The sequence below is a fragment of the Canis lupus genome, chromosome 14 (assembly GCF_011100685.1).
Source record: "Canis lupus familiaris isolate Mischka breed German Shepherd chromosome 14, alternate assembly UU_Cfam_GSD_1.0, whole genome shotgun sequence".
In the NCBI taxonomy this organism is placed as follows: domain Eukaryota; kingdom Metazoa; phylum Chordata; class Mammalia; order Carnivora; family Canidae; genus Canis; species Canis lupus.
Window position 1 is genome coordinate 46,912,260 of NC_049235.1, and position 19,679 is coordinate 46,931,938.

The 19,679-nt window shown below is 34.0% G+C and overlaps 1 protein-coding gene across 2 annotated transcripts in view; it reads right to left on the minus strand.

Moving 5' to 3' along the window:
- The window catches only part of DPY19L2 (dpy-19 like 2), a 94,209-nt gene that overhangs the window by 27,021 nt on the left and 47,509 nt on the right, over nt 1-19,679 (minus strand). For both annotated transcript variants that reach the window (XM_038557324.1, XM_038557323.1), the window contains exons 12-16: nt 15,828-15,887; nt 8,420-8,500; nt 6,137-6,238; nt 4,806-4,877; nt 1,763-1,809 (exon numbers count right to left, since the gene is read on the minus strand). In XM_038557324.1, coding sequence (XP_038413252.1) covers nt 1,763-1,809; nt 4,806-4,877; nt 6,137-6,238; nt 8,420-8,500; nt 15,828-15,887 — 362 coding nt within the window. The remainder of the gene's footprint in view (nt 1-1,762; nt 1,810-4,805; nt 4,878-6,136; nt 6,239-8,419; nt 8,501-15,827; nt 15,888-19,679) is intronic.

A 19,679-nucleotide genomic window follows, 5' to 3' on the forward strand; every position in this document is an offset into this window, starting at 1 on the left:
CTACAAACATTTGGAAAATGTAAAACATCACTGGTGAAGACTGATAAAATGAGTTCCTTTTTAAAAAATCTGTCAGAAAATGTTATAAGTTTGATAATACTGGTATTCATGGAGATGCAAGGAAATGGACACTCTCATCATAAGTTCTCAGTTTTTATCAAATTATAAATATTCATACAGATGACCCAGCAGTCCCATTTCAAATATTCTAAATATTAAAATAGTCTGCAAAGAAGTATGTACAGAAATGTTCATTACTCTTAGCATTGGTTGTTATGACAAAAAGATAAATATAATCTTAACGCCCATTGATGTGGGCATGGTTAAATACTTGGTAGTCACTCATGATGATTAACAATAAAATGTAGAGACCTACTACAAAGTATTAGACACCCAAGATACACTGTAAAATAAAAATAAAAAGTTACATAATAATACTTTTTCTATTTTATAAAAATATTGTGGTTTTGGGTTTTCTAGAATGATACATACAAGACCATTTGCAATCAGCACCAATGAGGAGTAGATCTAAGGAGAGTAATACTCCCTGATTTCTTGAAATATTGAAATATTATTTCACTTGTAGGTATTATTATACGCATGTATTATTTTTGTAATTTAAAAAACTCCTCTGCCCATACACACGTGTGCACACATACACACAAGACTGTCACTTTCAGGAATGTAATCATCTCCTTATTCTGAGCTACATATCTTCCACCCTTTGGTTCCCTTAAGGCTGTCTTCTTCTTCACTGCATCCTCCCAACTATTTGAAGACAGCTGCCACATACTTCTCAATCTTCTATTATCCAATTAAATATCCCAGGTGCCTTCATGCATTTCTTATGTGAATACTTCTCAGCACTCTAAAAATGCTTTTTTTACAATGTTAAGGCATAATTCCCCTGAGCTCCATCTGACCCGAACAAAGTAGAGTGGGTCTATTAAGCTCCTTGATTTGGATTTCAACAAATAGGATTTAACCATTTCAACCATAAAGTTCTATTAAGCCCTTCTAACAACCATATGAAATTGTTTACTGAAAATATAAGCATCGGGCACAGGACTCCTTGAAACTCTCTGTACTATCATCACAATTATTCCACAAATCTGAAACTGTCCGAAAAAATAAATTTCATTAAATACATCAAACTTAATATGTCTACAAGTATAAAATGTAATTGATGATTTTCCTTATAAAGAAGTTTTCTTCACAATCTACTTCTCATGTCCTGTAGCAATGTATGATTCAAGTTACATTTTTTCTAACATATATTTATGCCAGTGAAGTTAGTCACCAAAAAATGTGATACAGTAAACGGTTTCAACAATAAATGCAGAAATGTTATTTTATGAATATGTAGAAAAATAATGATGTTTTCTTTGGAAGTTAAAAAAAAAGAACTGCCAAAACAGAACTTTAGCTTACTTCTGTTTATGGACTTTAAATTCAGTCATATATCAAAATCAAACTAAATTGATTTAAACTTTGAGTTAATTCAAATAGAAGTATCTCTAAAACAAGTCCAAACACATAAAAGAGATGTCTAAGAATAACATATTCAGTCTTTTTTTTAAAGAGAACATCTAAGATTGGTTTATGTCTCCTTAATCAAAATGTTGGTTTAATATACATTCATTTGATATTACAGTAGCTACTGATAACTGAATGTTGGATTTTAAATCAATTACACCATTTGATATTATAGTAGTTTATTAACTGAATATACTATGATTTAAAATAATTATGATATAATTACCTTTGATAAGTGTTTGCAGATAAGACACATAAAATATCACGGTAAGTCTGTGAATAGAGTAAATTAAGGTTTTCTAAGGAATTATGTGACATTTAAAACACTCTGATTCATTAACATAAGCACCCCCATGAGAAAGAAGTGTTTTTATTGTTAAAGTGAGTCTTCAGGAACACTTTATTTTGTTTTAAAGATTTTATTTATTTCTCAGGAACACTTTAATCCCATCTCTACCTCAGGTTAAGTATTTCCTTAAAGTTCTAAATTCCTCTTTTAAGAAAGAAAGAGAGAAAGAAAGAAAAGAAAAGAGAAAAAAGGAAGAAAGGAAGAAAAGAGTGTTGAGGTAAATTTTTAAATCTTTAAACTCTAAAGTTCTCTCTGGGAAACCAACTGGGGGTGGTGGAAGGGGAGGAGGGCGGGGGGGTGGGGGTGACTGGGTGACGGGCACTGAGGGGAGCACTTGACAGGATGAGCACTGGGTGTTATTCTGTATGTTGGCAAATTGAACACCAATAAAAAATAAATTTATTATTAAAAATAAATAAATAAATCATGAAAAAATAAAATAAACTCTAAAGTTCTAAGCTCTTAGATGTGAACAACTCCTTATTAGAGTTTAAGCTTATATTTTACTGGGAGGGATGTGGGCTGAAAGTGGGGAACTGGTTTACACAAAGGACGCAGCTTCTTCCATGTACTTTCAGAGACTATTTTATCTTAACTTTCCAAGAAAAGTAGGAATCTCTCTCTCCCCGCCCCAACTCACCCTCTTCCCCAACCCCCAACCCAATTCCCACCCCGCAGTTAGAGTCCTACTTCACTGAAACTTCTGATTATTATAAAATTAGCTGTGGCATATCTACTTCCCTGATCTACCTCGGCCGTTAATAACCCCTACAGAAGACCAAAGAACGCTTAGCACAATGTACAACAAGATGGTGAGGGAGGGAGAGAGGGAGGAGTGAAGGGGAATGTGGGGGCTTAACTGGGCCAAAGAGTTCTCAGCTGCAATCCTATGCAACTTAAACGGTGCAATAAAAAATTTATGGGGAATTTAGTCTTACACTGTGAATAATATGTGGTTTCTAACTTAGAGATAAATGATGAAAAAATACATAGTGAAATCTGAACTCTAATTTAAAATGAAATCTAAGTTTAGAATTTTTAACTTCTCGGGCTCCCTGGGTGGCTCAGCGATTGAGCATCTGCCTTGGGCTCAAGGCCTGATCCTGGAGTTCCGGGATCGAGTCCCACATCGGGCTCCCTGCTGGAGCCTGCTTCTCCCTCTGCCTGTGTCTCTGCCTCTCTCTCTCTGTGTCTCTCATGAATAAATAAATGATCTAAAAACAAAACAAAACAAAAACAAAACTGAAGTTTAAAACAATCTTTAAAAAAAAAAGAATTTTTAACTTATCAGATTTGTTCAAAAGCATTTCTTATGGATGAATCTTTCAAGTGACACAAATGAGGTTCTAGTCACCCAGGCAAGCGAAAAGCCTATTTAGGGGCTTAGTTAATAGAATATATGCACTTACAGGAGGTTTAAGATTCAGTAGTGTCACAGGAAAGTATCATATTATATTTGCTTTCCTTCTTTCTTCCAATAATTTCACAGAAGTGAAAAAGTAAATGAACATTAGAAGTATCTTTGAGGTAAAAAAATAAGCCACAATGGGACAAGAAAGAGGAAAGGTTTACATGGAGACAGAAGATTTAATGGCTTCAGGGGTGGGGACGCAGGTGTAACACATGCACGAGCATGCACAGATATGTCCGTTAATGCATATGGATGGTTTGACCTGTGGTGTGTTTGGGGGTTAGTACTATGTTTATGAGTTGTGGACCTTAATTTAAAAATATAGTAATAGTAGACCTAGCTATCATCTTCTCCCATATTAGCTCTCTCTCCACTGAATAGTTAATTCCTGCATTAGCCCCTCTAAGAGAGCCTTGCAGAATAGTTAATTCCTGCATTAGCCCCTCTAAGAGAGCCTTGCACCATTTGCCATGATGGAATAGAAACAGTCTAATGGAGAGCTAGGGAGAGAGCCAAGGGGACACTGTGTAGTTTACCCATTTCTTATTACTTCTGTCCTCTTTCCAAGTGGTCCCTAGGGAACTGGATCAAGGGAGAAACCACAGAGATATAGAGGCAGATGCCTTTCTTCACTCATAAATTATTCACATTTTACATGAAAACAGAGGAATGAGAAATGTGGGAGCTGGAACTAACTATACAGAGAAGATACGCAATTTGACTTTAAATACAGAAAACTAGTTTCAACAGGATCACTCCTGGTATAATAGAAAAATGTTATTGCTATCTACTTAAAGGTATGACATAAATACATACTGACTTAAGACAACTTGTAAACAATATCAAGATGGTACATAAATGCTAAAAACTAAGACCTGGCATTTTTAGCCAGACTTTCAGATAAACCACTCCAGATCAAGAAAATCTACCAGAGCTATTTTAGAACATTATTCCTTCTATCATAATAATGTTTTCTTTTGTTGGGAAAATAGCGAACACATAGAACACAATGTTTTAGAGGGTGGCTATACAAATTTCTCCTGTGCGTGTCTTAAAATGGATCGACCTCCTTGAATGTGCTTTATATTTAGAAGATACCAAACTGTTATTTTCTTTTCACAGCACTTATAATTTTAATTCTTTTTTTAATTTTTTTAAATTTTAATTCTTTAATCATTTGTGTGATTATTTGTTTAATGCCCCCCATACCCACTGAGACCATAAGTTCCAAGACATGAGCAGACCTGTTTTATTTGCCCCAGAGGACTGAAAATGTGAATGTAGTTCATGGTACACAGTGGATAACTGATAAATTTCTTTTAAAAGAATAAGAACGTCCTCTCTAATGAGGCTTTCTAAAAAACCCATATTAAATAAAGATCTAAATAAGAATTTTTTAAGGGGGGTGTGAGTTCATCCTAAAAATAAAATGGAATTCCAAGCTGTCAGAATTAATCCATTATAGTCCTTATCTTGAACCCAAAAGCAAACTATAAAAATTTTAAATACCTTTTTAAAGATAAAATAAGTAATCATCATAACAACCGGAAGCAATAATGTCTTTGTGTATCTCAAGGGAGTCTGAAACAAAGGAAAGTATTTAAAATAGTCATTTATTAAATTTTACATTAAATGAATAAAAATCTGTCAAATTGAGTATTACAATAAAATTTCTTAAAGGTAAAAATGTTTTTGTCATTAACATTATATATATTTATCAATCTCCACCTTCTAATGCAAAATGAAATTTATAAAGTTAGACAAATGTACCAAAGATTTTAACAGTAAAAACTATTAAGGCAAAAATTAGCTATGTCAATTATTTTTTCCTTTCTTTTGGTTTTATCTTTTATTTATATAATATTAATTCTTAAATTTTATGTTTACATAGCTATCCCCAGACCCTACATTATCATTTCCTGGGCTGCAAAGTTCTGTTATTTTCATTGGTGAAACTAGAACAGACAAAGAAGAAAGCCAGTCTGCATAATAATTACTATAAATATGAGTAAGCACTTAACTAACATCAGCAGCTAAATAATCCTCATGAGCCATTATTGTGGCTGGAGTGATTTACCATGTCACTAAATTAAATACTTTTTGAAGGCAGAAACTGAGACATTTTCCTCTTTGTAGTCAGTCCTACAATAAACTACCTCACAGATAAATAGTAGTAATAATAGTTTTTGAGTAATGTATGACTGGTTGGATAGATAAAACAATAACATGGGAGTAGTATACCTTTCTTGGCAGCAACTTGTTAAACATTTTTACAATATTTGGATTTTTGAGTAAAATAAAGCTAAACTTTTGAAAACCAAAACAAGTATTTGGATTTATTTTACCTCTAAGTGAACTAGAACTGTATGGGGCATCAGGTGGCTCAGGCAATTAAGCATCTGCCTTCGGTCACGATCCCAGGGTCCTAAGATAGAGCCCTGCTTGGACACCTCACTCAACAGGAATCTGCTTCTCCCTCTCACTCTAACCCTTCCCCCTGCTCGTGCTCTGGCTACTGTCTCTCTAAAATGAATAAATAAAAAATCTTTTAAAAAATAAAATAGAACTGTAAAAACAGTAATTCACTGTGGATTAAATAGTATATTAAGCATTGTTCCTGGATTATATCATTTAATCACCATCAATAGCTCCTTTAAAGGCCATTGTTTATTGATTTTAGACATAAAAAACAGTTGAGGAATGCTGTATGACTAGCAAAAGTTATATTAAAAAATGGTGCCTCTGAACAAAAATTTTGAGTTTCAGATTAAAAGGAAAACTGAAGAGCAAAAAACCATCATATCTGTGGACAAGGGAAAAAATCAAAGAAATATTCATACCGCTTTTTCCATGAAGTCAAATTCAGGAGCACAGGTGTAAATTAAGGTATCAAAATCTGTATACCTTAGGATTCTGGCTGCTATAAGGTCACTCAGCCGAATCTGGGAAGAAGATAAGGTAAAACAAATCTAAATTACACTAAGAACTATGGTCAATAATGATTGATTTGTATAATATTAATAAAGTCTATGGAGGAGATAATTCAAGGTACATAGATGCCCCTCAAATAAAAATTTTAAAAGATTTAGTAAACTATATACATTGTTATGTACTGAATTATGAAGAAAACTGAAAAACAAAGAGAAATATCAAAAGAAATGAAAAGCAAAAAGAGGTCAGAAAAAATAAGCAGGGAAGATAATATAGAGAGTAAGCTAAGATCAGCACTCACTGGGTAGAAACCATCATGCAGTTAATCAAGAGATTTTATAATCATCATTTAGTAAGAAGGAAACAATCTCACATTAACCCCTTTCACCATACATTGTAAATCATGAATAAATTTTCTAAGTGTTGTCATTTCCACAAAGCCTCATACACTGATTATAATTTTTGGTGCTTGTAGAATTTTTCAGATATACATTCAAGTCATTAAATATAGGAGCTATTCATAAGGATTACAACAACTACACACACTACTTTGATATAATTACTTGATTTCTAAGGCCTTTGAAGTAAACATCACCAACCAAAATCAATGCAGAACTCCTATTTTCTACTGATTATTTATTACCTACTGTCAGTGAGGCAATTATTTTTCCACTGCATTCTCAGAAGGCCAAAAAAAAAGGGGGGTAAATATTTGTTATATAAACCTTAATTCAAATTATTTTTCAGGAACAAAAATTACTTTATATCAAACCTAACAATTATCTGTGGTTTTCATTTATTTATGGTTCCCCTTATCTGTCAGTAGCAAGGATAATTTAGACCTTATTTTCTAATTTGGGCTAGGCCTAATGATAGATAATAATTTGACTAAACCACTTTCATTTCAAGTCTGTCTCACAATTGTCACACACAGGAAGTCATTTAAGAGTGCCAAGGGTGTGTGTATAAGATTTGTAATGAACTGGATGACAATGTGGAGCAACCACAGACCAACTTAACAGATAAGTAAATGACTTTGGAGGCTTCAATAAATTTTACCATAAAATATACAACTCCTACAGATTGAAAAGTTAAGAATAAAAAGGGAAAGAAAAAAGAAAAATGTGTCAGACATACCAGAGAACAGCAACCACAAATAAGCCTAATAAATCATCTCGCAGAGCTGGCAATAAATGGTGAATGAATCCTTACATTTTGAAATTTTATTTATCCTCAGCATGTATGCAATTTTATCCTCAGCATGTATGCAAGCTCAATGCTCCTGGAGAGTGATAGCACTTAACCTTTTAAAGAATAAGTACCATAATCTCTTGTTAAAGGTAAAGAAATTTCAGTACTAGACAGGGTCCTACTGGATAGTACTAGAAGAGGTACATTTCAGAGTAGGTTATTGTATGATACACTCATGCACACTCACATCCAAATGGAAAGTGTCAAGAACCAAAAATAAATTCCTGCATTGTTTTCTGTCCCCTAAACTGATTAGCTAAATAGGGACTTTGCTTTGACAAAGGCTACTACGTAAGACATTAGCTCTAAAACAAACACACACCATACATGAGGGATATTTTCCAGAAGATGAAAAGAGACATTAACATTTCCCATTTTTCTTTTACATTACAAGAAAAGCTTTAAAAATATCAAATCACATCTTAATTTTAGTCCATAATTATACATAAATAAAACTACATTGAGATTGTGTGTTTTATATTTCAAAGCTGAGTACAGACTGCTCATATGTTGAAATCTGCAAAAATGAGTAACTTATTATTTAAACAAATGACTATTTTTTAAAGCTTTTGAAGTAATATACACACCCAATGTATGGTTCAAACCCACAATCCCAACATCAAGAGTCGCACACTCTACTGACTGAGCCAGCCAGATGCCCCTATTTGTAACTGAAATATAAATATATAAATACTTATGATATTGTTAAATTTTTTCCTGGATGGTTAAATCAGCAGTCATTGATAAGAGTTCTTTCTTAGTGGGTTGAAAAAATCATTGAACTGCATGGTTTTATTATTGACTCTATCAATAACTACCCCTAGGACCTTGAGAAAGGCACTTAATCTCTATTAAATAAAGAGGTAAAAATAGATGGTTTCAAAGTTTTCATTCAGCTACATATTTATAGGAATTTTTATGCATTAACTAAAAGTACTTACATGATCTGATACACCTAAGATTTTAGATGTCAGAAATTTCAAAATAATTGTTCCACACAGCCAAGCACAACCTTGAATCAGCTAGAAAATAAGTGAAATAGATAGAAGTCAGATACTAAAAATTATAAATTAACCCGTTAAAATATTCAATTATACCAACAAAATGGTATAGGAAAGTTTTAGCCATGTAAAGAATATTAATGATGAGGTCTAAAAAAAGGATACTCCTTCAGAAAATTTTGTTTAAAGGCAAAGAACTGAAAGAGATGACACTGCTATAAAATACATAATAAATCTAGAGTTCTACAAATTCTAAAGGAATTTTTAAAGTTATTTCAATTTCTGTGAAGAAAAGAGTTATATGCTTGTTTCTAAATAGTAGTTCCTAGCTGAAAAGGCCCTTTTTTTTTTTTTCAAAAAAAAATAGGATTAAATTATTAAAAAAAATTCTGCTACCACTCTTTTAGAAATAAAATGATAGGAGTCCCTCCTCAAGAAAGGAAAAATTTGAAGACAAGCTTTCATTCTAAAGAGAGAAACAGACACTAAAATTTACATGGAGGTTTCTGTTCATTTTCTACTTGTTTTTTGGCTAACTTCGATTAGAAAAAGCACAAATGTGGACTTCTAGATAGCCTGAGGAAAATTAAAGCAGCCTAAATCCAAATCTCTCCATACCTATCCAAGTAGAATAATGCAACCACAAATAAAAAAAAAAACAGGTAACAGTACAAACTTTAAATTACCTGTAAATAGGAAGGGACAATACATACAACAACGTTAAACCTCATGTTCAGGATCTTAGCCCTTGTAGAGAATGAATGGAAATCAAAACCATGTGGAAGAAGAGAGAGGGAAATGAGGGGTTCCAAAATGAACTAACTCCAGGGACAGAATGTCCACTTTATGTGTGGGAACACTGGAGAATGAGTACAGAAAAGTATAAAAAGGACTGATCCCAGAAAGGCATTAATTTTGGAAAGAGAGGAAGGAAAAGAAAAAGAGAGAAACCCTCTAGGAGAAGGTGTGGAGAAGGAAATAAGAAGGGGAAATTAAGTATCCAGAAAAATAAATGGGGACCAAACAAAGACAAACAATCACTATTGTCACTGAAAGATAAAAGGAAGTTATTGATAAAACCACATTTTGTTATATTGACCAGGATTAGAAAATACCTGCTCTAACCACAAAATAATTAGATGAAAGATGTCTATATTATCTATAATATAGCTTCTATCAGAAGCTAAGAAAAATTAGAGTCAAACATTTCAGCTGGTGATATATGCTCTAATGAATAAAAATCACACAAAGCAAAAAAAAAAAAAAAAAAAAACACCTACAATGCAGAATTAAAAATTAAGTATGCTCAAATCAGCATTCAGGGCTATAAATAAACAAAGGTTTTAAAAACCAAAACCAGAAAAAAACAGAGTGTTTATTAAATATAGAAAAGAAATGGAAGAAAAGGAGAAAATCATTGAAAAATGAAGACGGAGGAGGCAAGAGGGCAGAAGAGTAGGGGTCCTCATTTTATATGGTCCCCTTAATTTAGCTCGATAACTATCAAACCATCCTGAATACCTATCAATTTAACCTGAGATGTAAGGAAAGAATGGCCAGAACTCTACAAATAGCAAAGTCATCATTTTTCACAAGATAGGAGTACAGAGAAGAAAATGCTGGGGAGGGAGCCCTTGTCAGCCAGCTACGGGAAAGTGGTAACAGCCCTGGAGCTCAGTCAGGACCTGCAGAAATCTGCTCCTGTGAGAGTCTTCCCGGCCTACAAGGCACTGAGTGGTGAAGCCAGGTAGAACTGCAGGTGGGACAGCGGGGTCTCAATGTTCCCTGAGGCACAGAAAGAACAGGAGTGCCTGGGCCAGCAGAGTTCCCAAGCACTGGAGCAGGGAAATGGGTGTAAGTCAGCGAGCCTGGAAGGAGGCTCAGCTTATTTTGCCACAAACCAGCTTCTTTCGCCTGATGGGGTGACTGCTCTCCATGCTGGGTCTCTGCAAAGGACTGGGACACAGCGACCCTCCACCTTCCTCTGGGAAGGGCAGAGGCTCTCCCTGCCAGAACCCTACAAATTGCACTGATCAGTGTCCCTCCACCTGCCCCTGGGAGGATCTGAGTGTGTGGGCACCATAGGAGTCTACAGTTTGGCACATGCTGGCATCTCTCAGCATCCGGGCTGGAGAGCTGGACATCGTCATTTTTGTTTTTGCCCTCTAAAGAGGTACAGAATGCCTCCAGGGAACAAATGCCTCACACTGTAAACTGCTTACACTGAGCATGGCTCCCTGGCAAGGGGTGGTGCAACTATGCCCAGGCACAGGCACCAGAGAATCCATGCAGCAGGCCCTCCCTCAGAAGATCAGCTGGAAGAACAGGGAACAGCAAGTTTATGCACCAAACAGGTCTGGAGAACTTCAGGGTTGGGGAAAATAGTATATAGAACTAGAGTTTTTATTTTCTTATACTTTATCTTTCAGTTCAAAATTTTCCAATTTTTTTTGTTTCAACTAGTTTCTTATTTTATTAACTCTGTATTTTTAAGTCTTTTTTTAACTTTCATATTTTACAATTACATGTTATAGATACATTCTTCATTTTTGGCTTCCTTTGAAAGTATTCAATTCTATTTTTGTATCTGTATAAGTTTTTATTAATAATTTTTGAATTTAATATATTTTAGCAAACAGAACAAAGTATACTCAGGACCAAGTGGATCACCTTATTTTGTCCACTCTCTCCCTGCCCCCTATTTTTTCCTCTTCTTTTTTCTTTTCTTTGTCTTCATCTTTTTTCTTTCATTTTCTGGTTCCTGGTCTCTTTGGAATTGTCTAGTGTGTATTTTGGTTGGGTTGTATTTTTGACTCTGTGCACTTGTATAGCCATTCTTCACTGGAAAAAATGACTATTAGGAGGAATTCACAACAAAAGAAAGAACCAGAGGTAATACTCTCTGTCACAGAGCTAATGGATATGGTTTTAAGTAATATGTTTGATATGGAGCTTAGGATAATAATTATAAAGTTACTAGTTACTAGTGCTTGAAGAACACATAAAAGACTCTAGAGAATCTCTTAGTGCAGAAATGAGATCTAATAAGGCCAAAATTAAAAATACTCTGAGAGTCTAAACTGGATGCTCTAATAGCTAGTGCAAATGAGACAGAAGAGAGAATAAGTGACATGAAGACAAGTTGATGGAAAGGAAGGAACTGAGGAAAAGAGAAAAATAACTAAAAGGCCATGAGGAGAGGCTCCAAGAGATAAGTGATAGTTTGAAAAAAAAATAACATCCATATTACTGGAATTCCTGAGAACATTGAGAGAGAGAGAGAGAGAGAGAGAGGGCCAAAAGGTATACTAGAGCAAATTATAGTTAAGAACTTCCCTGATCTCGGGAAGGAAACAGGTATTCATATTCTAGAGGTAGAGAAGACCCCTCCCAAAATCAATAAAAACAGATCAACACCTCGACATATAATAATAAAGCTTGCAAATTTCAGAGGTAAACAGAAAATTCTGAAAGAAGCCTGACACAAGAGAGTCCTAACATACAGAAGGAGAAATATTAGAGTAACAGCAGACATATCCACAGGACCTGACAGGCCAGAAAGGGCTGGCATGATAGATATTCAGGGTACTAAATGAAAAATGAAGACAATCTCTAGGTAACTAAAGGAGAAAAATTCAAATAAAAATTCAAAAAGAGCACTGAAGACAGAAAAAATAACAACAAAAAACTCAAAAGAATAAAAATGAGATTAAAGAGGAAGTAAAAGAATCAGAGAAAGTGGTAGAAACAAAAAACAGGCAACATTCATAGAGTCTCTGAAAAAGTAAAACTAAACAATGAATTGACACTAGTATTTAAATACAATCCAAGTTTTCTTGGATTCTCTAGGAAGTTTTCTTAGACATAAAATACCTGAATTTACATTTGGAAAGGACTCACCATGTATTGAGGAAATTGACCAGTATGGAAAACTACCTCAAGATATAGCCTAATAAAACTTAAAAATGAAAAAAAATTTCTTAACACTTCTAGGGACAAAGTCCACATAACTTAGAAGGGTAAGAGAATTTGGTTTGTATCATATGTGTTAAAAGGAACATAAAAACAGATCAAGACACTCATGTAGAAGCATTTTCAAGACACTCGAGAAAGTGGAACTCAAGAACTTTATATGTAGCCCATCAATCACTCGGGTATAAAGATTATAAAAAACTAATTTCAAGTATGCAATACTTGAGGAAATAATCTTCCTAAGTATAGAAAGAAAGTTCAAAACAAAAGAGAACCATGTAGTGAAATATGAAGAGAAATAGTAAATGCAATAAAAATACACATATAATTTAGGACATAAATAAAAATTTTTATATTCTCACAAAACAAGACCTGCCCTGTGCTGTACAGAGAAGAAGTACTGAAACAGACTCAAAAAGGTGATGAAGACAACAATGGCCAAAGCAAATAAGGAGTCATAGCTTATAATCCTGTTATCACTAAGGTTCACACCAACCAGTGTTAGATATAAAATATTTTGACATTAAAAGACACAATTCACAAAGAAAATATAATAAGTATGAACAACTATACACTGCAACCATCTATATAAAGCAGAAGTTACTAGACATTCAAGGAGAGATAGAAACCTACTCAGAGGATTAAATATACTTTTTCGATGCAAGATAGATCAGTGGGCAAATAATACATAAAACTATAAAATACAAAAAAGTCAAAAGAAATATTGTCAATAAACTTACCAAACACTTCCTATGAATAAAGGATACACCTTCATCTCAAACACACACAAAATACTCACAAAAAATGATCATCTATTAGGTCAGAGAGAAAGTATCCAGGAGTTCCATAAACTAAAAATATTACAAACAGCCCTCTGTCGTCATGGGGTAATAAGATTACAAATTAGTAACAAAGTCAGAAGATCAAAAGGCCTCTCCTCCTGGAAATTAGTAAAGTTTCTATGAAACAAGTCTTAAGTGAAGGAGAAACAATTTTTTTTCAAATATGATAATTAAAAGTACATATTATAAACGAAGAAAGTCATGTATAATAATGATCAGAAGAAAATCCATATTTTCCTCAAGAACTCATATCAATAAAAATGAGAGAAAAATATTATAATTTGATTCAAATATCTTGCTAACAAATAACAAAATAAACCAAGAGAAAACACATGAAAAGAAATGCTCAAGAACAGTCTATGATATTTGCTCCTTTATGTATCAATTTTTTTGTTTTTATTTCTTCCTCATGTTCTAAGATTTCTTCTGGCCATTTACTTTCTGCTTCAAGAATTTGCACTAACCATTCTTTAAAGGTTGCTCTGCTAGTAACACATTTTCTTCGTTTTCTTTCATCTGAGAATGTCTTTTATTTCCCCTCCACTCCTGAAAGACACTTTCACTGGACATGTAATTTGACTTTAGAATTCTTTCAGCATTTGACAAGCATTATGCCATCTTTTTCTGGCCCCATAGTTTCAGATGGGAAGGCTACTGTAATGCAAATCAGTTTTACCCTATAGTAACACATCATTTCTCTCTGCCTGATTTAAAAAAATTTTTTTTGTCTTTGTCTTCCAGAAATTTAATTATGATATGTCCTGGCATGGATCTTATTGGATTTTTCCTACTTGGGGTTCACTCAGTTTCTTGACTCTGTAGATTTATGTCTTTTAACCAAATTTGATTAAAATTTGGCAGAAGTCTTCAGCTGTTACTTATTCAAATTTTTTTTCAGCCCCACTCTCCTTTACCTCTCCTTGTGGAATTTCAATGATACAAATACTTGTATGTGTGTGTATATGTATCTATATATATGGGTCTAAAAGTAAGGACAATGGTAGCAATGAGAACAGTGTGCACTCAGGTCTTGATTTCTAAATACCATACAGAGTAAGATATGCAATATAATTTTTTATTCCACAGGGATGAAAGAAATACTTGGAGTAAAACAAGTTTTGGGGAGAGAGGTTGTAAGAAGTGTTAGTTCACAAAATAGCTTTTCTTTTCCTTTTTGATGGTCTTTTATGGGGGAAAAAAAGGCCATAAAAAGCCATAATAGCCTTTGCATTATCTAGATGACTAACATGATTTGTTTCTCCCTTTTGCAAAAGACTGACAATACCAATTAACTTCAAAACATAAATGTAAGCTGAATATTAATTATATGTCAACTTTTTTTTAGCTTTTTCTTTTTCTGAAATTCTTGAGTTGAAAGCTTAATTTTTACACTTCCCAGTCTAAACCGTAAATACTTAAGACAATAAATTTTCTTCTTAGTATAGTTTTGACAGAATTCCTTAAATGTCCATGGATACTGTTCCATTTATTGCCATTTTTTAATAGTCTGTAATGGAAATTTTGACTTTCTTTTGAATTCAATTATTAAATAAAGATCTTTGAATTTTCCGATGATTTCTTGGTTTAATCTTTTTAAAAACTGTTAATTTTTTTGAAGTTAAGAAATCATGTTAGAAGAGTCATGTTATCCAATAATTGAAGTGCACAAATATTACTCATTTTCACCATTAGGGATAGGAGAAAGACTTCAGCAATGAGTAATTGGCAACTCAGTCCATTTTGTTCTTTTGCATTCTGAATAGAAATCTAGCTGATCTTACTATAACTTCTCCAGTTTTGCCCTATTAATATGCCACATGTAATCACATAGTTCTTCAATATAGCAGGTTTTATTTTTTAATAGGTATTAAAAGGCCAAGAAAAAAGGCCTACATCTACATCAAAGGCCAAGAAAAAAAGAAGAAATGTCATCTCTCCAATATTACAAGAATTAGTAATTGCAGTACCTACCTAAATAATATATTTATTTTACTTGGAAACAAAACATACAAATATAGAGGTAACGCGGGCCATACATTTGTATATTTGGGAAGAAGTCAAATAAAGATTAGGTGGTAGCTGAGTTGAAATAAGAAGGGGCTGGGAGAATGTAGGGAAAATGTTACAGGAACAAAAATAAGAGAGTCTAAGTGGGAAGCAGAAGAACAGATAGATGATAGATGTAGAAAAAGAAAAAGGGAAAGTGAGATCAGGACTACATACTGAGTTATGTTGAAAAGAAAGTCAGTAAATCTAAGGAGAGAAACTCAAGACAGAAAGAAATTTAGAAAGCAAGGCAGTAAGGATATAACAAAATGAAAAGTAAAGAGAAGCATGAGCATAGTGCTGAAATATATGAAATAATTTCTGGATAATGACTTGCAGATGTTGTTTAGGGTTATTTCTCACCCTATGTGAGCAGGTATTGATAATATTTATTGATCATAAGTCATTCAATTTTTAAAGTATATTGTCTGTATTCAGTTTATAGAAAGAAAGAGTTTGAAGAAATGGTTAAAAATGTTGACGCTTACCCAAAAGTTGAGTTCAGATACTCCCAATCTTTGAATTTTATTTCTCTTCAGAATTATCACCTAAAATTAACGTGATATAAAATGAAATAAATAAATAAAATGGACATTTCATATGAATGATACATCTCAAAAATTACATAGTCATTCACTTTCATCTTGGCTATCACTAGGCATTTTCCTTCTTAATTGTTGATTTTTCAAAATCTGGACATGGCAAATTTCCTTATCATGAGAGCTAAATGCTTTCTGTGCCAAAAAGTTGGTTCTAGAATCAAGTTAATTCCTCACTGAGTGACATCAGATGTCCTGGGCAGGCTGCTCCTCTTAGGGTATTGATGGTATGTGGGAGGTGTGTTGGTGCAAGGGTATATATGTAAGTCATCCAGCAATGTTAGTGGTCTAAATTAACATGAAAATCTTTCCTCTCTGAATTCTTAAATAAAATATTTAAACATGTTTTTAAAATGTCTAACTGAACTTAAAGAAAATGAATTTTCCAGGTGCAAGGGAAAAACAGATGACTTTAAAAAACTGAAACCATTAGGAGAGAATCTAGGGCAGTCTTTAAGGAGGAGTGCAGAAAAAAGTTGTAAGTATGGGCTTTCATCAAAAGTAGAGAAGGGGGGCAGTCTGGGTGGCTCAGCGGTTTAGAGCTGCCTTTGACCTAGGGCCTGATCCTGGAGACCCAGAATCGAGTCCCGCGTCGGCCCCGGCATGGAGCCTGCTTCTCTCTCTGCCTGTGTCTCTCTCTGCCTCTCTCTCTCTCTCTCATGAATAAATAAATAATTTTTTAAAAAGTAGAGAAGGGCTTGGAACTATGGAAGGTTAAGCAACTAGACTTGAGGCATGCATAAAGCTGGAGTCCTCCAAAACCATAACCTTCAGTGCTATCAACTAAATGTGTATGTCCTCCTTCCCCCAAACACATGTGTTAAAACTTTAATCCTCAGTGTGGCATGAGGGAAGGTGAAGCCTTTGGGAGGTAATTAGGTAATTAGATCGGGAAGTAATTAGACCATGGGGGTGGAGCCCTCATGAATGGGACTAGTGTTATAAGAGGGCAGCCCTGGTGGCTCAGCAGTTTAGTGCCACCTTCAGCCCAGGGCGTGATCCTAGAGACCTAGGATTGAGTCCCACATCAGGCTCCCTGCATGGAGCCTGCTTCTCCCTCTGCCTCTCTCTCTCTCTCTCTCTCTCTCTCTGTGTGTGTGTGTCTCATGAATAAATAAATAAAATCTTTAAAAAAAAAAAAGACACGGGGGAGATATTTCTCTCTCCACTATGTAAGGATATAGTAAAAGCATCTATCTGCATATCAAGAAAAGAGGCCTCACCAAGAACCAAATAGGCTGGTACCTTGATCTTAGACTTCCCGAGCCTCTAGAATTGTGAAAAATAAATTTTTGTATAAAAATAAATCCGACCTATGGTACTTTTACTACAGCAGCGCAAACTGACAAAAACACTCAATGACTAGGAATACTCCTCCTACTATCGCTAAAAGGTGATAAGGTATTTGTTTACTCTCAAGTTGTGAGTAAGGAAAAAAAAAGAGCTTCCTATGAGAAACTAAAATCTTAGCCTGTGTATTACTTAGATTTGGAGTAGGATTTTGCATCATCTAGTTAGCTCCAAGTGAGCTAGGATTCCTGAACTTCCAACAACAGGAAAATATAAATGTTCCAGATTATACACTGGAACACTGTAAATGCAAAATATAGAATCAACCTAGATGCCCAGACATAGGACAATAGTTGAATTATCTATGGAGCACCTACAGTGTGGTACTGTGAAACTGCAAAAAGAATGAGGAAGACCTCTATGAAATTATATGGGGTGATATCTAGGATAGGTTGTTACATATCTACAATAGGCTGATAAACCAAAGTGCAGAAGGCTACTTATAGTATGCTATCTTTCATGTAAATAAGAGGAGATGTAATAAAAAATAGGTAATATTTATTAGTGCAAAAAAAAAAAAACAACTAAATGGGCAAATCAGAAAACTAATGAGATAGCTTACAAGAAAAGGTAGGACCAAGGTGAAAATAAAAGTGGACAGAATGGGGTAAGAAGGAATGAGAGGGAGTGATATTCTCTGAATATAAATTTTTGTACATTTCTTATTCTTAGAAACATACTATTTCAACCAAAAAAATAAATTATTAAAATCAATCAGGATGGAATTTCTGCTTCTGGTCATGTTGATACAACAGGTACCACACATACTCTCCCTATCTGAAACAACCAAACCCAAGCAAAATAGATTATAAGACACAACTATGAACAATTAGATGCCAACAAATTGGATTATATCGAAGAAACACATTCCTAGAAGCATACAATCTACCAAGACAGAATCATGAAGAAACAGAAACTGAGCATACCTGTAACTAGAGTAAGGAGATTGAACAAATAATCAAAAAACTCTGAACAAAGCAAAGACTAGGATCAGATGGCTTTGCCAGTGAATCTACCATACATACAAAGAAAAATTAATGTTGATCCTTCTCAAACTGTTCCAAAAAACTGAAGAGGAGAGAACACTTCCAAACATATTTCATGAGGCCAGCATGACCCTGATAACCAAAGCCAGACAAGGACACTACAAAAAAAACTAACCTATAGACTAATATCCCTGATGAACATAAGTGCAAAAACTCTTAACAACTAACTCTTTTTAAAAAAAAAAAAAAAACACCATTTCGGTCATTTTTTTTTACAGTGAACAATTATATATACATACACACATTATAAACAGTTTGATATAAAACACAAATATCTACAGTCTACTTACATTTAGTTAACCTGCTACTTCTAGTTCATCCGTGATTAATTTTAGCCACCGACAAGTCAGTTTCTCTGCTTGAATTGGACTGTACTATTCCCTTAACAACTTGGTCATACAAGGTACTAAGTGATAGTGCAAAACAAGCATTTAAGATTCTTATCAACTATATCTGACAAAAAGAACACACACATTCCCCGAGACACGATCTCTGAGATCATATTGGATTTAAGGCAGGAGTGTAAGAATGTAATATGAAAGTAAAGGATGTTTCTTCCTTTTAAAATATTTCAAGGCTGTCTGAAATGTGGCCCCCACCCCTTTCCATGGCATACCTCTGGAATCTGGGGTGCCCTTTTGGTTTTCCAGTAAGTGGGATGTAGATACAGATTAAAAAGTTATTCAAGATCTTATTAAAATCTTTAAAGTTATAACTTAAACCAGATTTAACAGCATACATTAAAAGGATCACACACCATGATTAAGTGAGATACATCTTGCAATATTAGGTTGGTTCAGCATATGCAAATCATTTAATGTCATGTGCTACATTAACAGGATGAGGGATTAAAAATCACAAGATCAACTCAATAGATGCAGGAAAGCATTGGATAAAATTCAACATCCTATCATAAAAACTCTCAACAAACTAGGAACAGAGGGAAATTACCTCAACAGAATATTTGAAAATCCGACAGCCAACATCTTACTGAATGGTGAAAAACTATATGCTTTTACTCTAAGATGAGGAACAAGGCAAGGATACCAACTTTCACCATTTCTATTCAATACTGGAAGTCCTAGCTACAGTAACAAAGCAAGGAAAAACATAAAAGGCATAAAAATTATAAAGGAAGATGTAAAATTATCTCTATTTTAGATGATGTGGTTTTCTATGTAGAAAACACTAAAGATTATGCGAACATACACACAAACTGTTAGAATACAAAAAATTCTGTAAAGTAGCAGGATACAAAATCAACATCCAAAAATATGTTGCATTTTTACACACTAACAATCAACACTCTGAAAAATTAAGAAAACACTCCCATTTACAGTAGCCT